The sequence below is a fragment of the Magnolia sinica genome, chromosome 2 (genome assembly GCF_029962835.1).
Source record: "Magnolia sinica isolate HGM2019 chromosome 2, MsV1, whole genome shotgun sequence".
In the NCBI taxonomy this organism is placed as follows: domain Eukaryota; kingdom Viridiplantae; phylum Streptophyta; class Magnoliopsida; order Magnoliales; family Magnoliaceae; genus Magnolia; species Magnolia sinica.
The window spans coordinates 12338014-12361272 of record NC_080574.1 but is presented as its reverse complement, the minus strand read 5'-3'; the positions used below and the strand labels follow the sequence as shown (position 1 = coordinate 12361272).

Here is a 23259-nt window from a genome sequence, read left to right as displayed (position 1 = left end):
CCAAACATATATATATTTTATCCACACCGTCCATTCGTTTTTGAATGCCCACCGTTAAAAACCTCGTATGGCCAACTGCAATCTTTATTTGACATCCAACCTGTTGCCTAGGGCAAAAACAAACATCGGCCTGACATAAAACTTTTGGAGCCCTTGAGAGGTTTTTAATGGTAGGCGTTCAATAAAAACTGTTTCTTGTTATGCCGTCCATGTTAGATTCAGATCTAACTCAAGTCTAGCCTTATAGCATAAAATGATCTATAAAAATGGATGGACGGAGTGGATGAAACACATACACCATGGTTGGCCACGCAGAGCACCGACCGCTAGCCATTGGCTGGTGGCAGGGTCACTAGCCAAGCCGCGTCTCAAATAAACTCCCCTTCTCGAAATGGTGCCTAAACTAACACAAGGTTCGACCGTCCAGACGTAGGCATCATCCGTAGAGAGAGAGAGAGAGAGAGAGAGAGAGAGAGAGAGAGAGATGGGAGTGGAGAAGCAATTGCTGAAGGCTGGAAACGGACCCAAACCCGTCGCTGGTCAGAATGTCACCGTCCACTGCACCGGATTCGGTTCTTTTCCGCTCTCTCCCTCTCTCCCTCTCTCTCATATTTCCATCTCAGTCCGAATCAGGGTTTCCTTGTATTGAAGATTATTTTCATCATAAATGTGTTTTTGTTTAAATGAAACCCTATAATGTCAGGGTTTTATTTATTTCGATTTAGTTCGAATATCTGTTTTTTTTTTTTTTTGAAATTAGAGAGTATATTCGAATGCTAGAGATTAACCTCCCCTAAGAATGCCTTATACGGGAATCGTATCCGATTCTTTAAAATTATTTGCATATCCCTCCCTCTGTTGTGTGACAATTTCAGATACCTCCCTCTGCTTTTAATTTTTGTAGATACCTCCCCTCTTTTTTCACATATTCATTGCAGATTTACCCTGGCACAAGAGATCTTAGCATTGTTTATTATTATTTTTAATAGAAAATGACCATTTTGCACCTACATTGTGGTCAAGTAGCTGCGTGTGCGGCCCACCGTGGCGTGTGCGTCTTCCAACCCGTCCGATTGGGTCACCTCACCTTGAATATGGGACGCCCCAAAGTCAGGCCGATCCAACTGTCAGGTTGGCCATCACTTGGATTTTGGGGTTTTTGGCTGGCTGTCCATTGTTTTCTGTGGTGTGGCGCACCTGATGATTGGATCCACCTGATCTGTTGGGCATCCAATTTCTATTGCGGATTGACCCTGCTGGACTGGTTTTGATGCCATGCATATACCACTGTGGGCCCTACAGACAGCTACCTGCACGTTCTCTTATAATGTATTTACAAACAGGTGGAGGGTATTTTGGTAATTTGGTATAGATTCCTCTAGCTCCTAATGGAGGGTAATGGAGGTGAGGTACCTGCAAAATTGAAAAATAGAGGGGAGGCAGATGTGAATAACCCTTCTTTAAAATCTCTCAGACCTTTTGTAAGATTTCATTTCAGAAAGGGGAAGGCTTTGATGAAAAGTATGAACTGAAACAGAAAATAAAAAGATGGAAATGACATTCCAATTAGATTTTCCGGGGTCAAAACATAGATTCAGATTGAAGGTAGAGAAATTTCGAGGCAATTCTTGCATGGAGAGATTAAAGAGATGATTTGCACATGTGAGGTCCAGGCGTTTGTCAAGTGCAAGGCTTAAAAATCTGTTTCAGTGTAGCAATTTTCATCTCCTGAACTGATTTGTATATGGGCTGATACGCCCAATCTTGGCTCCATTCCATCCAAATTAGATGGTTAGGATTTCATGATCATTATGATCTTAGAGATATGCTCCATCCACAATGTGTCCCACATTTTAGATGCTGGATGATGTATGTAGGTGACATGTGAGAAGGATGAGTCGCCACCGTGCTCCAGTGGTCTTATTTCAACAAACAAGTATCCATGAACTAAAGGTTAGGATTGTTGAACCAATCTGATTTTGGGGATGTGAATCAGCAACAGTGGGTTCCACAATTTAGTTGGTTTAATATGAGTTAAGGTATGATTGAGTTACTAAGTATCAAGCTTTGTACTCTGCTGAAGTACCAAACCTTCTCTCCCTCTCTCTCTCTCTCTCTCTCTCTCTCTCTCTCTCTCTCTCTCTCTCTCTCTCTCTCTCTCTCCATCTCTTTCTTTCATATTTCCATCTCAGACTGAACTAGGGTTTCCTTGTACTTGAATATTATTTTCATCATGTGCTTTGTGTAAATAAATCCCTATATTATGTTAGGGCTTTTTTTTTTCTGATTTAGTTTGAATATCCATTTTTTTTTAATGAGAGAGTATATTCGAATACTAGAGATTAACTTCCCCCAATAATGCCTTATATTGGAATCTTATCTGATTCTTTAAAAGTATTTGTGTATCCCTCCCTCCCTCTGTTATGTGACAATTTTGGCTATCTCGCTTTGCTTTTAGTTTTTGTAGATACCTTCCTTCTTTTTCACATATTCATTGCTGATTTCCCCCAACATAAGAAATCTTAGCACAGTTTATTTTTATTTTATTTTATCATTATTTTTAGCAAATGACCGTAAAAAAAATGTGGTCCATCAACTCATTAGGTGGGACATGCAGGCATGTTGAATATGGACCTTTGGCCATCCTCTTTTTGACTGTCCATTTGCATGTCCCACATGATGAATATCCCAGCCTGATATATGGGCCAGGGCAAGTTCGTAGCTGACGCTACTTGATGATGAATGGCCTGGATCTCACACACAGGAGCCATGAATCACCTCAGTACTTATCCAACGGATAGCGGGTTAGACAAACTGCTCTCACTTAAACTCAAACCACTCTTTATTCTTTTGATAATGTCTGAAAAGGAAATCCTTCTGTAAGGAAATAAGTGATTAGTGCATATGTACTTTAGTGTGGAGGAGTACTGAATGTACTTTCATTTTATTCTTAATAGAAGTGAGGAGGGGGATGTTTAGCCCTAATTCTCTTATTTTGTCTCTTTTTCCTCCTCTTTTTTTTTTTTTGGTTCTTTCCATGCATGGTATTCAAAAATTGTTACACAGCAGTAATGGTGGGAGTTGTTATGCAATACGGGGATATTACACCCGTTCTAACAAAAAGGGCCCATGACGGCCCTATAACAGGCCGTTACGGGCCGATACAGAGCCAATACATTTTCTTCCTTTAAAAAAATTTGCCCATTACAGGGCCATAACGGCCGTTATGTTCTATATCATTACAGCCACTGTTACTGTTATTGAATACGTTGTTTCTATCCATTCTTCTTCTCTTTTGCTATGCAACCAATCTACTAGTTCAAAGCCTATAAGAAAGTTTACTTGTGAATAGCACTCCAGTCGGGATTACATTCTTCGACGTTCAACTTGAATGTTGATACCCTCGATATGAATGCTGAGGAAATTGCCATTTGGTTGATTCCACTTTACTGGACACAATTGCAATTCAGTTGTTGCTTCATCTAAACATGTCATAATATGTGGTGAATTTTATATTTGGAAGAGGCTGGTGGCTTTTCAGGGCCTGTTTTGATGCCCCAGTCCTCAATCCTTATCTTGTCCTTTTGGCATATCATCTCACCCATAACTGCAGGACGGACGTGTTTGGTCAGGCATGAGATGTTGAGAATGTGGGTGGAGCAACCTGCCATATTGTTTCCCTGGTGTCTTTGCTTATACTAATAGATGGAATGAAATTGGCTCCAACCCAATTTATGAATTGAGCGGGCATTGGAAACTGAGTCAGTTAAAATAGGCCCATAACATGTTCTATGATGTGATGTGCTCTGCATTCAACATTTTTGAGCAGCAATTGCTTCATTTGCTGATTTTTATTTTTTATTTTTTTTATTTTGGCTAAATTTGCTGATGATATTCATTGTACAGGTAAGAATGGTGATCTTTCCCAAAAGTTTTGGAGGTGAGAGGATTACTTTAGTGCTCTCTCCCCTTTCCTTTTTTCCGGTTTCGTTTTCTTGTGTTATCATCATATTTACATAAATCTGTACTCCTTTTTACCATCTGTCTGCTTGGTCGTAAATTGTTTTTGTTATTACTTTTTTAGCACGAAAGATCCTGGACAGACACCCTTCACATTTAAGATTGGCCAAGGCTCAGTCATAAAAGGTAAACTCAGCTGCACCATCTCTGCCACCGTAAATTTCAGTATAAAATTTTGAGGGTAGAAGAGCTTTCACTTGCTTTAGAATGGTGTATTATTAAATATTCTCTTGAGATAGCATGACCGTCATTTTGCACTGATATTTTTTTTATGAAATTGAACATGTTTGATTATGAGGATGCTGAGGTCGTACATGACCAGTCATAAAAATATAATTTATTTCTGGCTTGGTTGTGCCAGCCAGTGCCCCCTGTTTTTTATACATTTCTTGAGCATTAGGCATTGTTTGGTAGATGCCTAAAAATGAGTTCATCTCATCTATGCTATATATAACACAAGCAGCTTCTGGACATTTTTGCCACCACAATTAGTTTTGTAGGGTGGAAAACTTTGAATATTCAAAGGACATGGGAATACATTTTAAATGAAATCATGGTATTTTGAGAACTAAAATATGTGGTTGTTGTCTAACGTATGATTCATATTTCCCTTGCAAACAGCTTAGATTTTACCTGCAAATTATTTATTTATTTATTTTGATGCAAGTAGCCTTCTTGATCTCCTCCTCTTTGCATGTAGCTCATATGGACCTTAATATTACGAATTCTGTTAATATGCAACAAAGGCTCTATTGGGCCCACTATGATGACTGTGTGAAATCCATATCGTAAATTTGTTATCATGTTCAGGCCCAGATCGAGGCAGTTCTAAAGCTCGAGTAGGCCACAACACGAGTGTGGAAATGGGTTGCTTGTTGCAACCATGGGCGTCCTTCTCTTTTTCTCTCTCTACATGTAGCCTGCACCTTCCCTACAATATCTTTGGTTTTTTTTTCCCCCTTTATTTATTTCTTCCTACTTTTTCTCTCCCATCCTCTCTATATGTGTTGTATGTGCCACGTGCTCTAGTTTTATTTAATAGTGATTACGTATTAGATATATGTATCTTAATCCCTAATACATAATTACTGTTAACTAAAATGAGTCGAACCTCAATCTCCTATGCACGAATATCCTTAACATTTCTGCTATGGTCAAATTGCCGGTGAAACGAAGGTAGAATGGCCTTATTTTCTGATATTAATCATATGTAGGGGTCTTTGATGCAGGACATAAATTTAAATATGATATGCAAGATTTCAGGCTTAGATCATACCAATTCAGAAACAATCACACAAATTCCACATCTCACATGAAAATCCAAACATTCAATTAAAGGGGAATCTATGCGGGTCCAGGCCTACACAGGCTAGGCCAATAAAAATTATAAGTCAAACGATGCTCAAAGAGAAATAGAAATCAACCACACATGCATAAGAATTAGTCCCTAATCCAAGGGATTCCCCAATCTCAATTCAAGGGACCCCAGGGTGAGAAAATTGGCAAATAACTTAGGGAAAACGTAATATAGGGCTATGATTCATGAAAAACGGTTATGAGAGGATAAAAGAGGATAAAAACCTGAGCCAAAAGACGATCCCGCGTGTGAACAGCGGGCCTGGGGCGCTCACACGTGTGCAGGTACCTAGTTGTACGTGCGAGGGGGCGTCGATTGCAGAAAAGCTCTCCTTGGCCCTGGTTGGCCAGGGCTATGCTCCAAAACCCGAAGTTTCGGGTTGATCTAAGCTACGGCTTATGCGTGGTGCTCCGCCGAAGTTTCAGCCCTCTTGTGGGTCGAAATCTAGAAACCTGCTGTAATGAAGAAAACTGATGCAACAAAGGACGAATTCGAAGTATGGATGGTGGTAGAAGATGGAAAAAAAAGAGATGATGGAAGATGGGGGTGAATCGGGATCGATGTGGCTTCGCACCACGGTAGTTAGCCCTTCGAACAGGGGCCCACTTTTGAATTCTTCCACAACTCACGAAGAGAGTAGAAAAACAAAACAGAAATTTTTATTAAACTTGAATGAATGAAAAGAACTACAAGGGGTGCTTATTTATAGGAAAAAACCTATACCCCCAAAACTCGCAACATGTGCGCAACCTATTATTTGGCGATGAAGTAAACTAAAATAAAAACCAAACAAAGAAATCTAAAGCGTTCACGATGTTCTAAATAATAATAATAAGCAAAACCTAAAATATGAAATCAATCCGACGAGTGGGCTATGATCATGAGATCCCATGATGGGCTTTTCTTGACTATCAGGCCCACTTTTTTAACCAAAACTTGTCTTCTAGCTAGGATTCCCTCTCTGGATGTCATCATCGAGCCAGATCGATGGTGGGGTCCTCCTGCGTACGTATGTGCGTAGGAGTGGTGGTGTGTGTGCACGTGTAGGCAGTGTGTGGGCGTGCGTGTGCACGATGTCCTCATCAACTCTCCCCGGTTGCGAAGATTTTGCCACTGGCGAAATAAAACTCCTGAACCGCTCCAGGATGTCAGGATCAAGTCTCTAAAGCTCCTCCTCAGTGAGCCACGTGCTGTCTGAAGCTGGGCGTGACTTCCATTTCCAGGATATCCTCTATTTTCTCTCTGGGTGTGCGAAGGCTGGGATGAAAGGTCGGGAAGATGCTATGGATCAAGGGGTAAATTTGGGGAATGAGGATGGGTGGGCGAAAGGCCGGACAAAGTATTAGTGGGTCCCTGAAAAGCAACTAGATCATCCACATTAAATGTGGAACTAATTCCCATGGAAGGTGGAAGATCCACCTCATACGCATTGAGACCGTTTCGCTTTATAATTTTGAAGGGCTCAGCGCTATGCACGTGTAACTTACGAACGATCCCCAATATTGAACTTTTTGAAATGTCTATGTTGGTCTGCAGAAAATTTGTAATGTTCATTACTAGTAGTGATCTTTCGCCTGATTTCTTGATGCAATGAATGTATGTGATGCGCAAAAGACTCTGCAGACTCTGATGGCTTATGGGACAATGACATGGGGATAAGATCAATAGGCTTCTTAGGCTTGTAACCAGTAACGACTTCAAAATGACTTAAACCTATGGACCTATTTATAGAACTATTGTATGCAAACTCGGTTATCGGTAGTACGGTCTCCCATGTCATAGTATGCTCCCCCATTAAACATCGAAGTAAACTCCCTAGGCTCCTATTAACCACCTCAGTCTGACCATCGGTCTGAGGGTGGTAGACAGAAGAAAATTGGAGCCTAGTATTCATTATGTGCCATAGTGTCTTCCAAAAGTAGCTCATAAATCGCACGTCCCGGTCAGACACTATGGTTTTTGGTAGCCCATGCAGTTTGACGACCTCACTAAAGAACTGCTTGGCAACATGAGATGCATCGGAGGTCTTAGAACAAGAAATGAAGTGGGCCATTTTAGAAAAACGATCCACGATAACAAATATGGAATCATGCTTTCGAATAGTCTTGAGAAGTCCAAGTACAAAGTCCATACTGATGTCCTGCCAAGGGATGAATGAAACTGGCAAAGGCGTGTATAATCCTGTATTCTGTTTCTTTTGCTTTGCCAGTTGACAAGTACGAAATTGCCCTATAATTTTGGTCATGTCCCGCTTAAGGCTCGGCCAATGAAGTCTATCCTCCACTAGGGCAATGGTCTTGTCTCGACCAAAGTGACCTTCAACCCCTCCTGAATGTAACTCCCAGACAAGAAAATCGCGGAGGGAGGTGCGTGGTATGCACAAATGGTCACTCCTAAACAAATATCCGTCTAAAATTAAGTACTCACTACTAGCTCTTGACGGACTCTCTAACAACGACGCGTACACAACTTCGAAATCTGGACACTCAGAATATTCCTCCTTGATACGCTCGAGGCCTGTAACTTCAACGCTCGTGGAGTTGAGTAATGCGACTCGACGACTCAATGTGTCGGCAGACTTATTTTCTACACTGGCCTTGTGCTTAAGCACAAAAGTGTACTCTTGAAGGAATTGAACTCTCTTGGCATGCCTAGGGTTTAACTTCTTTTGAGAGTTTAGATATCTCAAGGTCTCATGATGTGAGAATAAAACGAATTCTTGTGGTAATAGATAATGACGTCAATGGCGCAGTGATTGCACTACTGCATAGAATTCTTTGTCATAGGTGGAACATCTTTGTTTCGCCTCATTCAGTTTCTCACTAAAAAAGGCGACAAGGTGCCCTTCCTGTCTAAGCACTCCTATGCCGACTTCTGACGCGTCATATGCGACTTCAAAGGCTTTTGAAAAATCTGGAAGTCGCGTGATTGAAGCTTCGGTCATCTTGACCTTTATCTCATTGAAGGCCTTCGAGGCGGCCTTTGTCCATTGAAACTCCTTTTTTTATGCAGTTCGTGATGGGCAGGGTGTCCCAAAACAATTACGTATCGGCCGTAACGGCTAATACGTAACAGTAACGGTGGTACCCGTTACGCGATACGGGGCCGTATCGGTCGAGTCCCGATTTTGTACACGTAACGGCCGTTACGGGCCCGTTATGGGCATAACGACCGTTACTGACCCGTAACGGCTGTTACGGGCCTTGGAAAAAAAAAAAAAAAATCTTACCTTTTTCCTTTCTTTTCCTCTTCTTCTTCTCTTTCTTCTTGTTCTTGTTCTTCTTCTTCTTCCTCTTCTCGGCCTGCTACGGCCCTGCTATGGCTGCGGCCTCCTTCTTCTTCTTCTCTCTCTCTCTCTCTCTCTCTCTCTCTCTCTCTCTCTCTGTTCTTTCCCTCTTTCCCTCTTTTTTCTTCTCTTATTTCCCTCTTTTTTCTTTTCGGTTTCCCTCTCTCCTTTTTTTTTTTTGCAGGCGTAAGCTGCTGTAGGTATGTGTCACGCTGAGACGAGCGCTGACACTCCTCGAGCTCCGAGTTGTACGAACGGTTCAAAGGAGATCAAAGTTTTATGGGCTCCACAGTGATGTATTTATCATATCTACACCGTTCATCTATTTTTAAATATTATTTTAGAGCATTACCTAAAAATGAATCGTATCTAAAGATCGTCTGGACCACACCAAACATAGCAGCGGAGATGATGATTTTCACCGTTACAATTCGTAGTCCCACCGTAACATTTATTTTCCATCCAATCTGTTCATAAGGTCAAAAAGACCTGAATGAAGAGGAAAGCAAATTTCATATTGATCTAAAAGTTCTGTGATCCCAAAAAAGTTTTCAATGGTAGACGTTCAATCCCCCACTGCTTTTTGCAGTGTGTTTCACTTGATAATTAGATCAGTACTATTTTTCGTGTCAAGCCTTAAGACGATCTCGTCAAATGAATGGATGATTTAGATATAACACATTTATCATGGGTGGGGCCCAAAAAACTTTGACATGTGTGCTACACTTCACAATCCGAGTCCCGGCTAATTTGAGCCCTTAAAAAATTGTACGAAAGACATATATTAACTTAAAATTTACCAATTAAATTATAAACTGCAATTGCTAACTCACAATGCCAAAATCAAATTATTTGAATAGTTTTAATTGTTATTTTGTGTACTCTTATTTTTTAAAATAGGGTCTTTTGATTTTTTTTCATGATTCACTATCCAATAAATGTCCACTAATACATAAGTGGGATAATGACAATAAATTGCATGAATTTGAGACTAATTTGGGGCATAGATTGGTCCTCCAAGTCAGCCCGAAATTGGCAACGCCATCTACCTGAATTTAATTTCATTTTTTTAAAGAACTACTGGGAGAAAGATATTAAATTGTTAAGTATATAAATCAGATATTTAGAAAATTAAATATATACATTTTGTAGTCAAATTCAGGTTACCTGGTTCAAAAATTAATTAGACGGTCCGATATTGCTTCTCACCAAAGAGTGGACCGTTACACCACCATAAACATGTTCTAATTTATAAATGAATGCATATTTGGAATGCTTAGAATATTCCGGATTTAATACATATTTTTTTAATATTTTTTTGGCAAATTTTTTTTTTTACGCCGTTACGGGCCATTACGCCCCTGTATCGCCGTTACGATCCCGTATCCGTATCGGTTTTGGAGGTCACCATTACGCTAACCAATACCGATACGGGACACCTTGGTGATGGGAGCTACAATGGAACTGAAACCTCGAATGAACCACCTGTAAAAGGTGGCTAAGCCGTGAAAGCTGTGCACCTCATAAATATTGCGGGGTTCAGGCCAATTGACGATGGCCTTGACTTTCTCAGGATCCGCTGATATGCCCTCAGCTGACATAATAAAACCTAAGAAGATCACTCTACCAGACAAAAACACGCACTTGTTTAGGTTGGTGTTTAAGTTCTCGGCCCTAAGGATCTCACAAACCTGTCTCAAGTGGTTGAGGTGTTGTTCCTTGGTCATGCTATAAATTAAGATATCATCAAAATATACGACCAAGAACTTTCCCATGAAGGGTCATCACACGCATGAAAGTGCTTGGGACGTTAGTTAACCCAAAAGGCATAAGTAGCTATTCGTATAGCCTATCCTTCGTCTTGAAGGCCGTCTTCCACTCGTCACCCGGGCGTACACGGATTTGGTGATAACCACTTTTAAGGTCAATTTTTGAGAAGATAGTAGCATTGACCATCATATCCAACATGTCATCAAGACGCGGTATGGGGAACCGATACTTGACCGTGATTTTGTCGATGACTCTACTATCAACACACATCCTCCATGTGTTATCTTTCTTAGGTGTAAGAAGGGCGGGCATGACACACGGGCTCATGCTATCACGAATGAAACCCTTTTCTAGGAGCTCATCAATCTACCTCTTCAACTCAGCATGCTCCTTTGGGTTCATTTTGTAATGCGAGAGGTTTGGTAGAGTCGCCCTAGGGATTAAATCAATGGCATGCTGTATATCCCTCATAGGGGAAGCTCATTCGGTAGATCATCAGGGAAGACATCACGAAACTCATGTACTACCTGAATGGCCTCGGTAGGTAACTCTACGCTAGCCTCTGGTACACTCTCCCTAGCCACAAGGGCGTATACCATTGCGTCTGCCTCCGTCTCTCGCTCAAAGTCTTTAGCATTCAGAATATGGAGCGGTTTGCACTTGGACTTCGATTCCTTTGCTTCTTTCGAGCCGCTCACACCACTGTGTGGTGAACTCTTTTCCAGTTGTATTCTTGGGTGGCAGAGGATTTAGCTTGACCTTCTTGTCCTTAAACCAGAATGTGCACACACATTTAACCGAAAAAATATGGTAACATCCCTGTCATAGAGCCATGGCCTACCCAGAATGATATGACCCACATCCATAGGAACAACATCACACCAAATTGTGTCTTTATATGATTCAAACTGAATAGGGACAACAACGGTGCGAGACTGGAATGGATGTTTCATCAACCCAGGAGACTCTATAGGGCTGAGGATGGGCTTTCAGCTTTAAGCCCAGGCGACTCATAGTGCTAGTCGATGCCACGTTGGCACAGTTATCACTATCCATGATCATCTTATAGCTCTTTTCCCCACATTTTGCATAAGTGTAGAAGATCGTGTTGTGGCGCCAGTCATCAGTGTTCTTGGCTTAAGCCAGGGCGCAACGCACAATTGCGAGGGTCATAGACTCTTGTGTTCCCTCTTCCTCATCACTAGGGGTTTCGATTGGCTCATATTCCTCCTCACTATTATTCTCTGGGGGCACTACTTCTACTTGCCCATCAATAAGAAGTACTTTGGTGCCCTCTCTCGTGCCGCACTGGTAAGCAAAATGACCAAAACCCCGACACCTAAAACACCTAGTGGCCCCGCTTCCACGTGAACTAGACCAAACAATGTATTTACCCTTATCATCCTTGGGTCTGGGCTGAACATTAGGGAAAGGTTTGTTTTGAAATCCTGTGTTAGGTCTAGCCCCAGAGGGGTTGGCCTTAGCACCGAATTCGCGGAAGTCAAACCGCCTTCCCACAGATGCTTTAAGGTATTGCTCGACATCTAACACTACTTGGTACAATTGTTCAATAGTGTATATTTCTTTGGCGAGCAATTCTCTCCTGATGTTAGGACGAAGGCCCGTTTTGAAACGAGAAAGGGTAAGTACTGGGTCCTCATCAACCTCACAGCGAGTCGAGTACTCTTCAAACTTCTTGATGTAGTCCGCAACACTCATGGAACCCTGTCGAAGAGACTGTCACTCCTCAATCAATCGTAAGTGATAAGAGAAAGGGAGGTACTTTTCTTTAAGTGTTTCTTTCATTTCTACCCAATGAACTATTGGGAGTTCCCTCGTTTTTTTTTTTTCTTTCACTCAACCGTCGCCCAAAACCTCTTTGCTTGACCCACAAGCTTCATCTTGGTGAATCGGACTCGTTGAGCATTCGACATATCATACCACTCAAAATAGTGGTCCATATCCGCCAACCAATCTAGAAAGACTTCGGGATCCAAGTGGCCATCAAATGTAGGGGCATCTATCCTAACTCCCTTGAGGAGTTGTGCATCTGGGTCATATTGATCATGATGTCCCTCACGGGGTGGGTGCACAGGTACGCGCCCATGACTAACTCCTTGGCCGCCTCCATTCCTTGGTCTAAACTCCTGACCAACTGCCTGAGATTGGGCATCCTCCCCAGTGGTAGGGTTTGCACTGAAAGAGGCCTCTATTTGTTCAAGTCGTTTATCCATGCGTTGTTCCAAGTGCTTATTCAAGGACTCAACCTGCTGGGCTAACTTGGCCACTGTTTCTTGCAGTTGCTCCATGTTTAGTGTGGGGTGCAAACCGAAACCACGACCCGTACATGTGGGCATACACTGACTTGCTCAACCTAAGGACCTGCTACGGCAAGTATATACGTCTAAAAAACTGAATGAAGGAGACTACACACCGTTACTAAAATTCAGCTACATATATCAGGGACTATGGTTTTCTAGCAGCTATATATAATGGACTGGATGTATGAAGGACTCAAACAAACTAAACCCTAAATATGTGGTGAATTCCCCTACAAGAACCCTAGTCTCTGATACCAAATTTGATGCAGAACATGAATTTAAATATGATATGCAAGATTTCAGGCTTAGATCATACCAATTCAGAAACAATCACACAAATTTCACATCCCGCATGAAAATCCAAACATTCAATTAAAGGGGAATCTTTGCGGATCCAATCCTACATAGGCTAGGACTGGGCCAATAAAAATTATAAGCCAAACGATGCTCAAAGAGAAATAAAAATCAACCACACATGCATAAGAATCAGTCGTTAATCCAAGGGATTCCCCAATCTCAATTCAAGGAACCCTAGGGTGAGAAAATTGACAAATAACTTAGGAAAAACATAATATAGGGCTAGGATTCATGGAAAACGGCTATGAGAGGATAAAAATCTGAACCAAAAGATGATCCCGTGTGTGGACAGCAGGCCTTGGGCACTCGCATGTGCGCAGGTGCCTGGCCGCACGTGCGAGGGGGCATCGATTGCGGAAAAGCTCTCCTTGGCCCTGGTCGGCCAGGGGTATGCTCCAAAACCCCAAAGTTTCTTTTCAATCGGAGATACGGCTTGTGCGTGGTGTTCTACCGAAGTTTCAGCCCTCCTGTGGGCCGAAATCTAGAAACCTGCTATAATGAAGAAAACTGATGCAACAAAGTACGAATTCGAAGTACGGATGGTGGTAAAAGATGGAAAAAAAAAAGATGATTGAAGATGGGGGTGAATCGGGATCGATGTGGCTTCGCACCACAGTAGTTAGCCCTTTGAAAAGGGAGGGCTTCGCACCCACTTTTGAATTCTTCCATAACTCGTAAAGAGAGCAGAAAAATAAAGTAGAAATTTTTATTAAACTTAAATGAATAAAAAGAACTACAAGGGGTGCTTATTTATAGGAAAAAACCTATACCCCAAAAACTCGAATCATGTGCGCAACCTATTACTTGGTGATGAAGTAAACTAAAATAAACACCAAACAAAGAAATCTAAAGCGTTCACGATGTTCTAAATAATAATAATAAGCAAAACTTATAATATGAAATCAAACCGACGAGTGGGCCACGATCATGAGATCCCGTGATGGGCTTTTCTTGACCATCGGGCCCACTTTTTGAATCAAAACTTATTTTCTAACTAGGAGGCCATCCCTGGACGTCGTCATCAAGCCAGATTGATGGTGGGGTCTTCCTTATGCGTATGTACATGTGTAGGGGTGGTGGTGTGCATGCACGTGTAGGCGGTGTGGGCATGCGTGTGCACTATGTCCTCATCAGTCTTGGGCTAGGATCTATAGCTAATTAGGGAGTAGTGATGGACTCAAGCCTAGTGAGACACCATGGTAGAAATGCAAATTTGTAGGAACGCGAATAACTCTACCGCCACAGAAAAGCATCCGATATTTGGAACTGAAGTATATTCAAATGTAAAACACCACACTGTATGGCCCTTCCAGAGAACACATTGCTAGTATATCGCATAGAATCATTCACCCATATTTTCTTTAACACTAATTACAGCATCAAGTTTGTTTTTCCCCTAAGCATTTAGCTTGACATCCTTGTTCAAATTTTATTGGGTTCTTGGAGGTGGCAGCAAGCAGTCTTAGTATAAGACTAGATGATTGGATTGTTGAACTTGCTCATAATCATTACATCTTTTCTCGTGTAATTCGAACTTTCAATTTGTTACATTGTAAAGGCCCCATATCCTTTTTCATGTGTGCACAAGAAAAGCCCCCATATCCTTAAAGACAATGAAAAAGCAAAGATAATTTTCATGTGTGCACAAGAAAAGGCCCCATATCCTTTTTCATGTGTGCACAAGAAAAGGCCCCATGACCTAACGGACAATGAAAAAGCAAAGATAATTTTCTTCTTCATAGGCACTAAAGACACGAAATGGGTGCAAACATGTAATGATTACAACTTTGCAGCAAGTATTCCTACCACAATATATTGTCTTGCTACCTAACAAAGCCTAAACCAGTTTCATGATGGGTGTGATCCATGATCCTCTTTAAAAGATGGGAGAGAGATCACTCCTAAACAGTGACCCAAACTCCCTTTGTTGCACTTTTCTATTACCTTTTCAGGTGCAGTTCCGTCAGTAGCCAGAAAAATTACCCAGCTATAGTTTGTATCCGTTACTAAATCTGACCATACATTGCTTCTTCATCAAATTTTCCTTTGTAAAGCTTCATTTTTAGAGCATGTGTGTGTATGCTCGTGTATGTTAAGATCTATGGAGCCTGATCATCAGAGGTGTATTATTCATCTAGCCAGCACTTTTGCTTGTTGAGCTCCTTGCTGGGGGTCGCAGGTAGAGTTGTACACAAACCGAGTTAGCTCGGTTAACTCACTCGACTCGACTCAAAAAAGCTCGATTCGACTTGGTTTGAAAGTGAGTTTGAGCCAAGTCGAGCTGATTTTTGGAGCTTGAAAAAATTTTGAGCCGAGTTTCAGCTTTTCCAAGCACGAATCGACTTGGATCGAACCCCAACTCGAATCGAACTCAGATCGAACTAGTTCGGTGACTCGGTTATTTTGATATTGATGTTGCTCACCAAGTGTTTGATGAAATGACTCAACGAAGTGTCGGTTGGTAACGAGGAAGGTATGTATATGAAACAAATACCCATGTATCTTGATTTTGATGTCACCTACTGGGTGTTTGATGAAATACATGTAAACTGCTGTTGTTGTTTTGCATACTGTGAGAAATCGAAGGTGCACTCCATGTGTTTAAGAAAATGCCGCACAGGCTCGATCTTGGCTTGAACTGGCCCAAGCTGCTAACCGAACTGAGCCCAGCTGGCCAGTCAGGCTCGAGGACCGAGCCGAGCCAAGTTCGAGCTGGGGTCAGCTAGTGGTTGAGCCAAGTCGAGTTGTGCCAAGCTCGACTTGCGTACAACTCTAGTCGCAGGGTGTGCCCCCAATCCAAAGGGCAATTTCATAATTTCATAGAGTTTTTTTATATGTAAACCCTGGTTCATTTGGGGTAATATATATTCTGTCGAGAGAGAGAGAGAGAGAGAGAGAGAGAGAGAGAGAGAGAGAGAGTCGTCATTGTATTGAGAGCCGCTTCTTCATTTTTTGCCTTTGAGCATAGTGGATCGATGTGAATCCATGGATGTATCGAAAGGCGAAAAGGAACCACGTAAATCTGTGTGTTATGGTTTGCCTCTTTCTTTCTTTTTTTCTCCTTTCTTTCTTTTGATTGCGATATTGTTGTGCATGTGGTCAAGAAGAGATCTTTCTCCCAATTGTGTGTTCTACCTTTATGCTCACATGTTCTTCTCTCCCTTTATGTTATCAAACATCGAGTTTCTATAGTAAATTATCATTACCTATGGTTATCTTTTCTTATTATCTATGGTTATCTTTTCTTATTATTTGATCTGTATGCATGTTTCTATGTGACCAAATGGGCATGAACAAATCATATTGAAAGTTATTGGGTAAAAAAAGAAGAAGAGAGATTTGATTTGATATGCTCTCTCCCTCCTTTACAAGTCATATGTTTTCATATGACTTTTAAAGGTCATAGGCAGATTTTATATATATATATATATATATATATATATATATATAGAGAGAGAGAGAGAGAGAGAGAGAGAGAGAGAGAGAGAGAGAGAGAGAGGAATGCTCAGCTACACTCATGAGTTCTCTTGAGAACTTTGGAAGAACTTATTTCTAGTTATACGAGCTCAAAATCCGAACCGTCCACCTGATGCAGCACCGCATGAAACTGTTAGGGCCCAACTTTTATCCTGATTCGAAACTTTGGTGGGTCATGACAAAAGAGAGAGGCAAAACAGGGAAACTATTTCCTTTTGCCATGGCCCACCAGAGTTTTGGATCAGGGTAAAAGTTGGGCCCTGAGGGTTTCATGGGGTGCTGCATCAGATGGACGGTTTAGATTTTGGGCTCATATCACCGAAAATGAGTCCTCATTGAGAATGGGTGCACAGCTGAGCATTCCTACACACACACACACACACACACACACACGAGGTCAGCCCCCATGAGGTCAAGTTGTGTGGGCCCCAACCGAGATGTGTATCGGACATCCAAGCCGTGCATTTGGTGGTTCCCCCATAGGTTATGGGGTATCCCAAAAATCAGCCATATTTGGAACTCAAGTGGGTCACACCATCTGAAACAGTGTTAAGTCATGCCTAAAACATTTAAAGGCTCTTGTTGGGGCCAAAACGGGCCCACCTACGTTTTGGATACGGCTAGAACTTGGTGTGACCCCTCATCCAAGTGGGACACACAATGGATAGGCTGGATTTCTAAAACATGTCTTGGTGGGCCCAATTAACGATCACGTAGATTTCAATGGGCGGACATTCACTCTCAACTATCGTCTGTGGTGTGACCCAAGTGGATATATATATATACACACACGCACAGACACAGAGAGAGAGAGAGAGAGAGAGAGAGAGAGAGAGAGAGAGAGAGAGAGAGAGATGCTCACGTGCGCACCTTTGCACACGTGTCATGGTCCTCTTATCCGAATGGTCCATGTGATGCGGCATCCCATGAAACCCTCAGGGACCAATTTTCACCCTGATCTAAAACTCTGGTGGGCTATAGCAAAGAGATGCAAATCAAGGGAGGAAACTGTTTTCTTTTGTCATGGCCCACCAAAGTTTTGGATCAAAGGAAAAGTTGGGCCCTGGGGTTTTCATGGGGTGTTACATCACGTGGACCGTTCAGATTTTGGGCTCACATCAGGTATGATGAGTTCTCAAAAAGTTCTCATGAGAACTTGTGAGAACTAGTGCACAGCTGAGCATTTATATATATAGGGAAATGGTTCTATGTGGTCGAGCTCATGGGAACTTCCCATGAGGTCGAGCTATGTGGGCCCCACCGTGATGCGTGTCGAACATCAACATTGTGCATTTGATGGGTCCCCTTTAAATTATGGGATATCCCAAAACTCAGGTGGGCCATACCATCTAAATCATGTGAAGACATGCCTAAAACATATAAAAACACTTGATGAGGCCCACCTATAATTTGGATGTGTCTGAAACTTGGTCTGACCCCTCATCCAAGTGGGACACACATAATGGATGGGCTGGATTTGTGAACCACATCTCAGTGGGCCCAACAAATGATTATGAATGTTTTAATGGGAGGCTAACCCCTCTCAACTTTTGTATATGGTGTGGCTCACACAAGTCATGGATTGACTTGATTTTTAAGCCTGAGGCCCACCATGTAATGGTGCATCTGACAGATGGTAGATGTCGACACGCATCACGGTGGGGCCCACATAGCTTGACCTCATGGGAAGTTCCCATGAGCTCGACCGCATAAAACTATTTCCCATTTACATATTGATGTGTTGAAGTTGATGGTAAGGAAAAGATTCTCTTGTATCCAGTACTCCGTAATGCTTTTTTATGATAAGATTTGCTTCAAATGTATTATAAATTATAGTTGGTTATCAAGAATATCTTAATCCTTGCCAAAAATACGTAATTTCTATTAAATAATTACGATTACAGGCTAGATCAACTGCAAGGTTTGTAGGATAAGCTTAACCTACAAATCGTTGTGGGGCCTACCATGATGTTTTAATGACTTCTGATCTGTCCATCATCTGTGCACCCTCCTAGTCTTCTTGGATCCAAAAATCGAACTGATCCAAAACTCAAATGGGCCACACCATGTAATGATGTAAATAATGCTTAAAATCTCTAAATGGCCCACCTGAATTTTGGAATGGCCTGATTTTTGGATGTCCATTCATCCTGGCTGGATGCATCTTCTGAATAGATTATATGGCATATACAAAACAAGGTGGACATGCATACAATGTGGAAGGTTTGTAATGGGTGGATGTTCCCATTGTCCCTTTGGTGTGTCCCACCTGAGTTTTGAATGTCTGATTTTAGGGAGCCAAGGAGAACATTAGGGAGCACAAATGATGGATGGATTGGATGTCATGAAAACATCACGGTGGCCCCATATGTCGGTTTGTATGTTATGCTTATCCTACGAGCATTTGTATTGGATCTGACCTTTCACAATTAACTAAAATGAGGTGAACTTATTTTTCAGCATCTACCAAACTAGACCTTAGCTTTTAGGTAGGCTTTATTCATCATGGCATCAAATTACTCATCCGTTAATCATGTGTAGGATGGGACGAAGGTGTGTTGGGCATGCAATTGGGAGAAGTTGCTCGTCTTCAGGTAAAATTCCTCGTTTGATATGGTTTACGAGGTTTGCTTTGAAACATCAAATCAGTGCTGGTAGTTAGTATGCATTGAGATTTCCCCTAACCTAATTTTATTATCATGTTCTTAATTTGAAGTCGATTATTTGTTTTAATCCCATTTCATCTCAATCCCTCTTATTTTGTTTTGCCATTATCCAATACTTACAGACTACTAACATTGTCTTGTTAAATGAATTTGCAGTGCTCTCCGGACTACGCTTATGGTCCCAAAGGATTTCCAGCTTGGGGGATACTACCCAACTCGGTTTTGGTCTTCGAGATTGAAGTTCTTGGCGCTCAGTGATCGCTCATTAAAGCTGGTAAAACTCTGAACCCATCACATGCTGTTATTACTCTGGTGGTGTTTAAGTTCTCGTATTTAGACTGGTGATGATGGTGGGATATGATGGTGAAATCCACCCATAAATGGAAGTTAAGTGTGCCTGATAAAAATCTATGGTAGTGAGTTTTATGTGGCTGTTATAGCAGGAACCAACATTTGGTTCTAGGCCATAGAAACTTACTTCTATGGCAAATGTTGGTTGTTTTATAAACTTCTGTGGACGGTCTCTTGGATGGAGCATATCATGATTGCATGAAGCTGACCTACATACCTATAGATGCTTGATGAAATCTTCAAAAATAAATAATAATAATACTAATAGATGCTCCAGGATTTTGACGTGGCGAGTAGTGATATCCAATTCTGGTGGATGAATTCAAGGATTTTCTGTGGTGATTGTGATGATTACAAGAAATCCACTCTAACCATTAGATGCCATGCCAAAATTTAGGCTCGGGGCCTAATGATTGGGTCCATCTGTGATTCAGGTACCAAGGGAAATAGTTTGGAGGGTGAAGGATGCCTTTACACTGTTTCCAATCATGTGGTCCATCTAAATCACGGATGAGGGCGATATTTGGGCCCTTGGCCTAAGATGAGGTGACACAACTGATGGTCTATATGGATTTTATATAAACATTATTGTGGGGCCCACCCAAGCAACTGCGTGTTATTGGATGCTGGCAATTGACAGCTCTAGCCCCGCTGTAGATGGAAAACAATGGACAGCCATCCAAAGAGCTCTAAATTCACAAGGTGGCCTACAATGGTAGGATTGGCCTGATTTGTGGCGTACAACTTTCATGGTGGGCAACCTTGCTTTCTGATGGGCTAAATGAATGTTTTGCAACCCTGCTTGATGGGCTGGATGTCGTAGGGCCACCTCTCGTTAGAATAGGATTTAAGACCATCCGCATAAGTAGGGGACGGACTGGGTGGGTTTGTGCTTGTCTTTCTCTAGGCTCTATGTGACCAATCTTGTAATGATCTTTTGGGAATTGTTGGCCCAAGTTGTTTTTTTTTTTGGTTAGTTTGTTAGTACACTCCTGTCAGTTCACACTTCACTGTTAGCCACCCCCACTAGGGATCGATGCCAAGACCTCAGCGTTGAAACGAGGTATCTTTCACTCGGACTATCTTTGGTGGGCTGGAAGACAACAAACATCTGGGCGGTTTATTAGTGTAGAATTGGCGGTGTTTGATTAGCAAAAGTCACAGATTCAATAACAAATGATTTGTTACTCACTGGACCTACTTGGTAAAGAGTGCAGATAATCAATGGGTCCAAATTGCATAGGGATGGGCGGATGATCAGAGTCCATGGTCATCTGATCAGTGGCCTTCAAATAATGGTAGAAAACGGAAAATTAACTGTGAAACATTCAATATGGGGAAGTGTAGAAAATTGATGGATTGCGGTGATGGCTGATACAGTGATTCTTAAAACGCAAGTCATCCACGGCTGAGCCCACTAGGTGGACAGCCTAAACTGGCACATCACATGCCATGTGTATGCTGGGAAAGATGGCTCTACGTACTGTATCATCTACCCTGGGCTACTCACCAAGTCTGTGAGAGACGAGTATGAGATAATTGAGATTTTGATGTCTGCACTTGAACTGTTTAACTAGTCCTTTCTCAAAGGTAATTGTATTCGGAGGATGATCACAAACGTTCATACCTACGGTAGTTACCGTATGTCCGAACATGTGGTATGTGTGGGGCCCACCGGCCGTGCATCTAGAGTGTGTCTCACGTTCACCGTACATCTTGAGAACCATCAAGATCGAAATTCATTTGGGACAAACTGCAGGTGGCAATGTACAATCATGCTTATATTCACCTGTGGCGGCCCGCCTGAGTGTTGACATCATCTTTAGTTTTTTGGTGTGGCCTGTCATCCTTATGGGGTGCACCTAGACTGTACACGAGTCGAACTGAGTTGAGCTTGGCACAGCTCAACTAAGCTCGGCCACTAGCTGACCCCAGCTCGAACTCGGCTCCGCTCAGTTCGGTCAGCAGCTCAAGTCGAGCTGAGTTCAGCTATACAGCATTTTCACAAACACATGGACTGCACCTTCAAAATCTCACTGTATGTAAAACAACAGCAGCAGTCTTACAGGTATTTCATCAAACACTTTGTAGGCAACATCAAAATCAAGAAAAAAGGGTATTTGTGTCGTATGCATATCTTTCTTGCCACCAGCCGAGACTTCATTGTGTCATTTTGTCAAACACTTGTGAGCAACATCAATATCAAGGTAACCGAGTCAAGCTTGGGCAAGCTCAAACTCTGTTCGAAAATTTTCAAGCTAAAAAATTCAGCTCGACTCGGCTCGAACTCAGTTTTGAACCGAGTCGAATTGAGCTAGCTAACTGAGCTAACTCGGTTCGTGTACAGCCCTAGGTGCACCTGGCGAATGGCTGGATAGCATATACACAACCTCAGTGAAAGCCCACAATCCCTCTGAAAGTTTCAATGGTTGGTGTCCCTCTCTCCATTGTCCCAAATTGTACCCATTGGTGTGGCCCACCTGAGTTATAGATCAGGCTTGTAAGATGGGAGGTGCATCAGGATGGCCAGGATGTAACTCGCACATCACTGTGGGTCCCACAGTTCTACTGAAAGTTACGTTCAGATATGATAATCGCCATTTTATTATACAACACTTGGTAGGCCCATCAGATGTATAGCGTTGATGATCAATGTATTCTGGCGCTATACTATATAAATGAGACAACAACATATAACGCCTCTGATGTTGTCTCTTTGACTTAGGTAGCCAACCTAAAGTTTAAATATCTAAAAGGATTCTTATACATCATTCATGATTTTGTTTATTAGTGTGAATTGCTCACCCAATGAGAATATGAGACTTCATTACACAGAAAACCTCTCATTTTCACTGTGGCCCTATGTCTAACTTGCTCACATGGCACATTATCATTGGGCTATGGAGAGAGAGAGAGAGATTGTTCCTGATTAAATGATGAAAATAGTGAGAATTGAGTCACCCTCAATATCCAAGCATTTAATGTCAAGTTGTATTGCCAGCTTGATGCCGCCAAGAAGGGTTTGATAGATCCATCAACGTTTAGCTTCATGAACTGGTGGATGTTTTAAGTTTGTACAAGTGAGGCTCATGATTCGGAAATCAAATCCAAGCTGTCGCCTCCCCATCGCTGGTGGCCCATGCACTGTAATTTCACAGAACCCATCATTGGATAGAAAGATCAACGCCTAAACATGGTTTGAAATATAGTGTGAACGTCATGTATGGAGATATTTTTGGTACATTTTTTAACCTTGTTCTACGTTGGAACTGGTCGTCAATGCAGAACATCGAATGTCTAGTAAACATCCAACCGGTTGTATTATAAATCACAGTCCACCCAATGGATAACTTTCAACCTACTATGTGCGAACAAAATCCAATCTGTTCAATATATTGGCCCCACCAGGAGGACTACCTTATGCAAAGATCAACCCCATCCGTTAATCAGGTGGGCCACATCAAAGAAAATAATGTCAGGCAACTTATAAATTAACAAAATACAACCGTGGTCCGCCTAATGAAGACAGGCTGGATGTTGCAAAAAAAAAAAGTTTTCACACGAGGGTTCGAAACATGTCAGAGATATGAGAAAATGGGAAGCCCAGTGCGTCCTGGCCCCACCTGGACGATAATCCGTCCACGCCGTCCATCC

The 23259-nt window shown here is 41.9% G+C and overlaps 1 protein-coding gene across 1 annotated transcript; it reads left to right on the top strand.

Annotated features, from left to right (window-relative positions):
• The first annotated feature begins 408 nt into the window (after nt 1-408).
• Nucleotides 409-19899, top strand: LOC131235133 (peptidyl-prolyl cis-trans isomerase FKBP12). Its single transcript, XM_058232276.1, has 5 exons — nt 409-572; nt 3907-3940; nt 4085-4146; nt 19130-19182; nt 19411-19899. Exons 1-5 carry the CDS (start codon nt 485-487, stop codon nt 19510-19512), a joined length of 339 nt encoding a protein of 112 aa, XP_058088259.1. The 5' UTR covers nt 409-484; the 3' UTR covers nt 19513-19899.
• Nucleotides 19900-23259: the final 3360 nt, after the last annotated feature.

What these genes read in the sequence shown, in the direction of transcription:
- LOC131235133 (XM_058232276.1), top strand. Translation starts at nt 485, where the DNA reads ATGGGAGTGGAGAAGCAATTGCTGAAGGCTGGAAACGGACCCAAACCC. An exon ending in CGTCCACTGCACCGGATTCG is followed by an intron (nt 573 to 3,906) that starts GTTCTTTTCCGC and finishes TTCATTGTACAG; the next exon opens with GTAAGAATGGTGATCTTTCC. An exon ending in CCAAGGCTCAGTCATAAAAG is followed by an intron (nt 4,147 to 19,129) that starts GTAAACTCAGCT and finishes AATCATGTGTAG; the next exon opens with GATGGGACGAAGGTGTGTTG.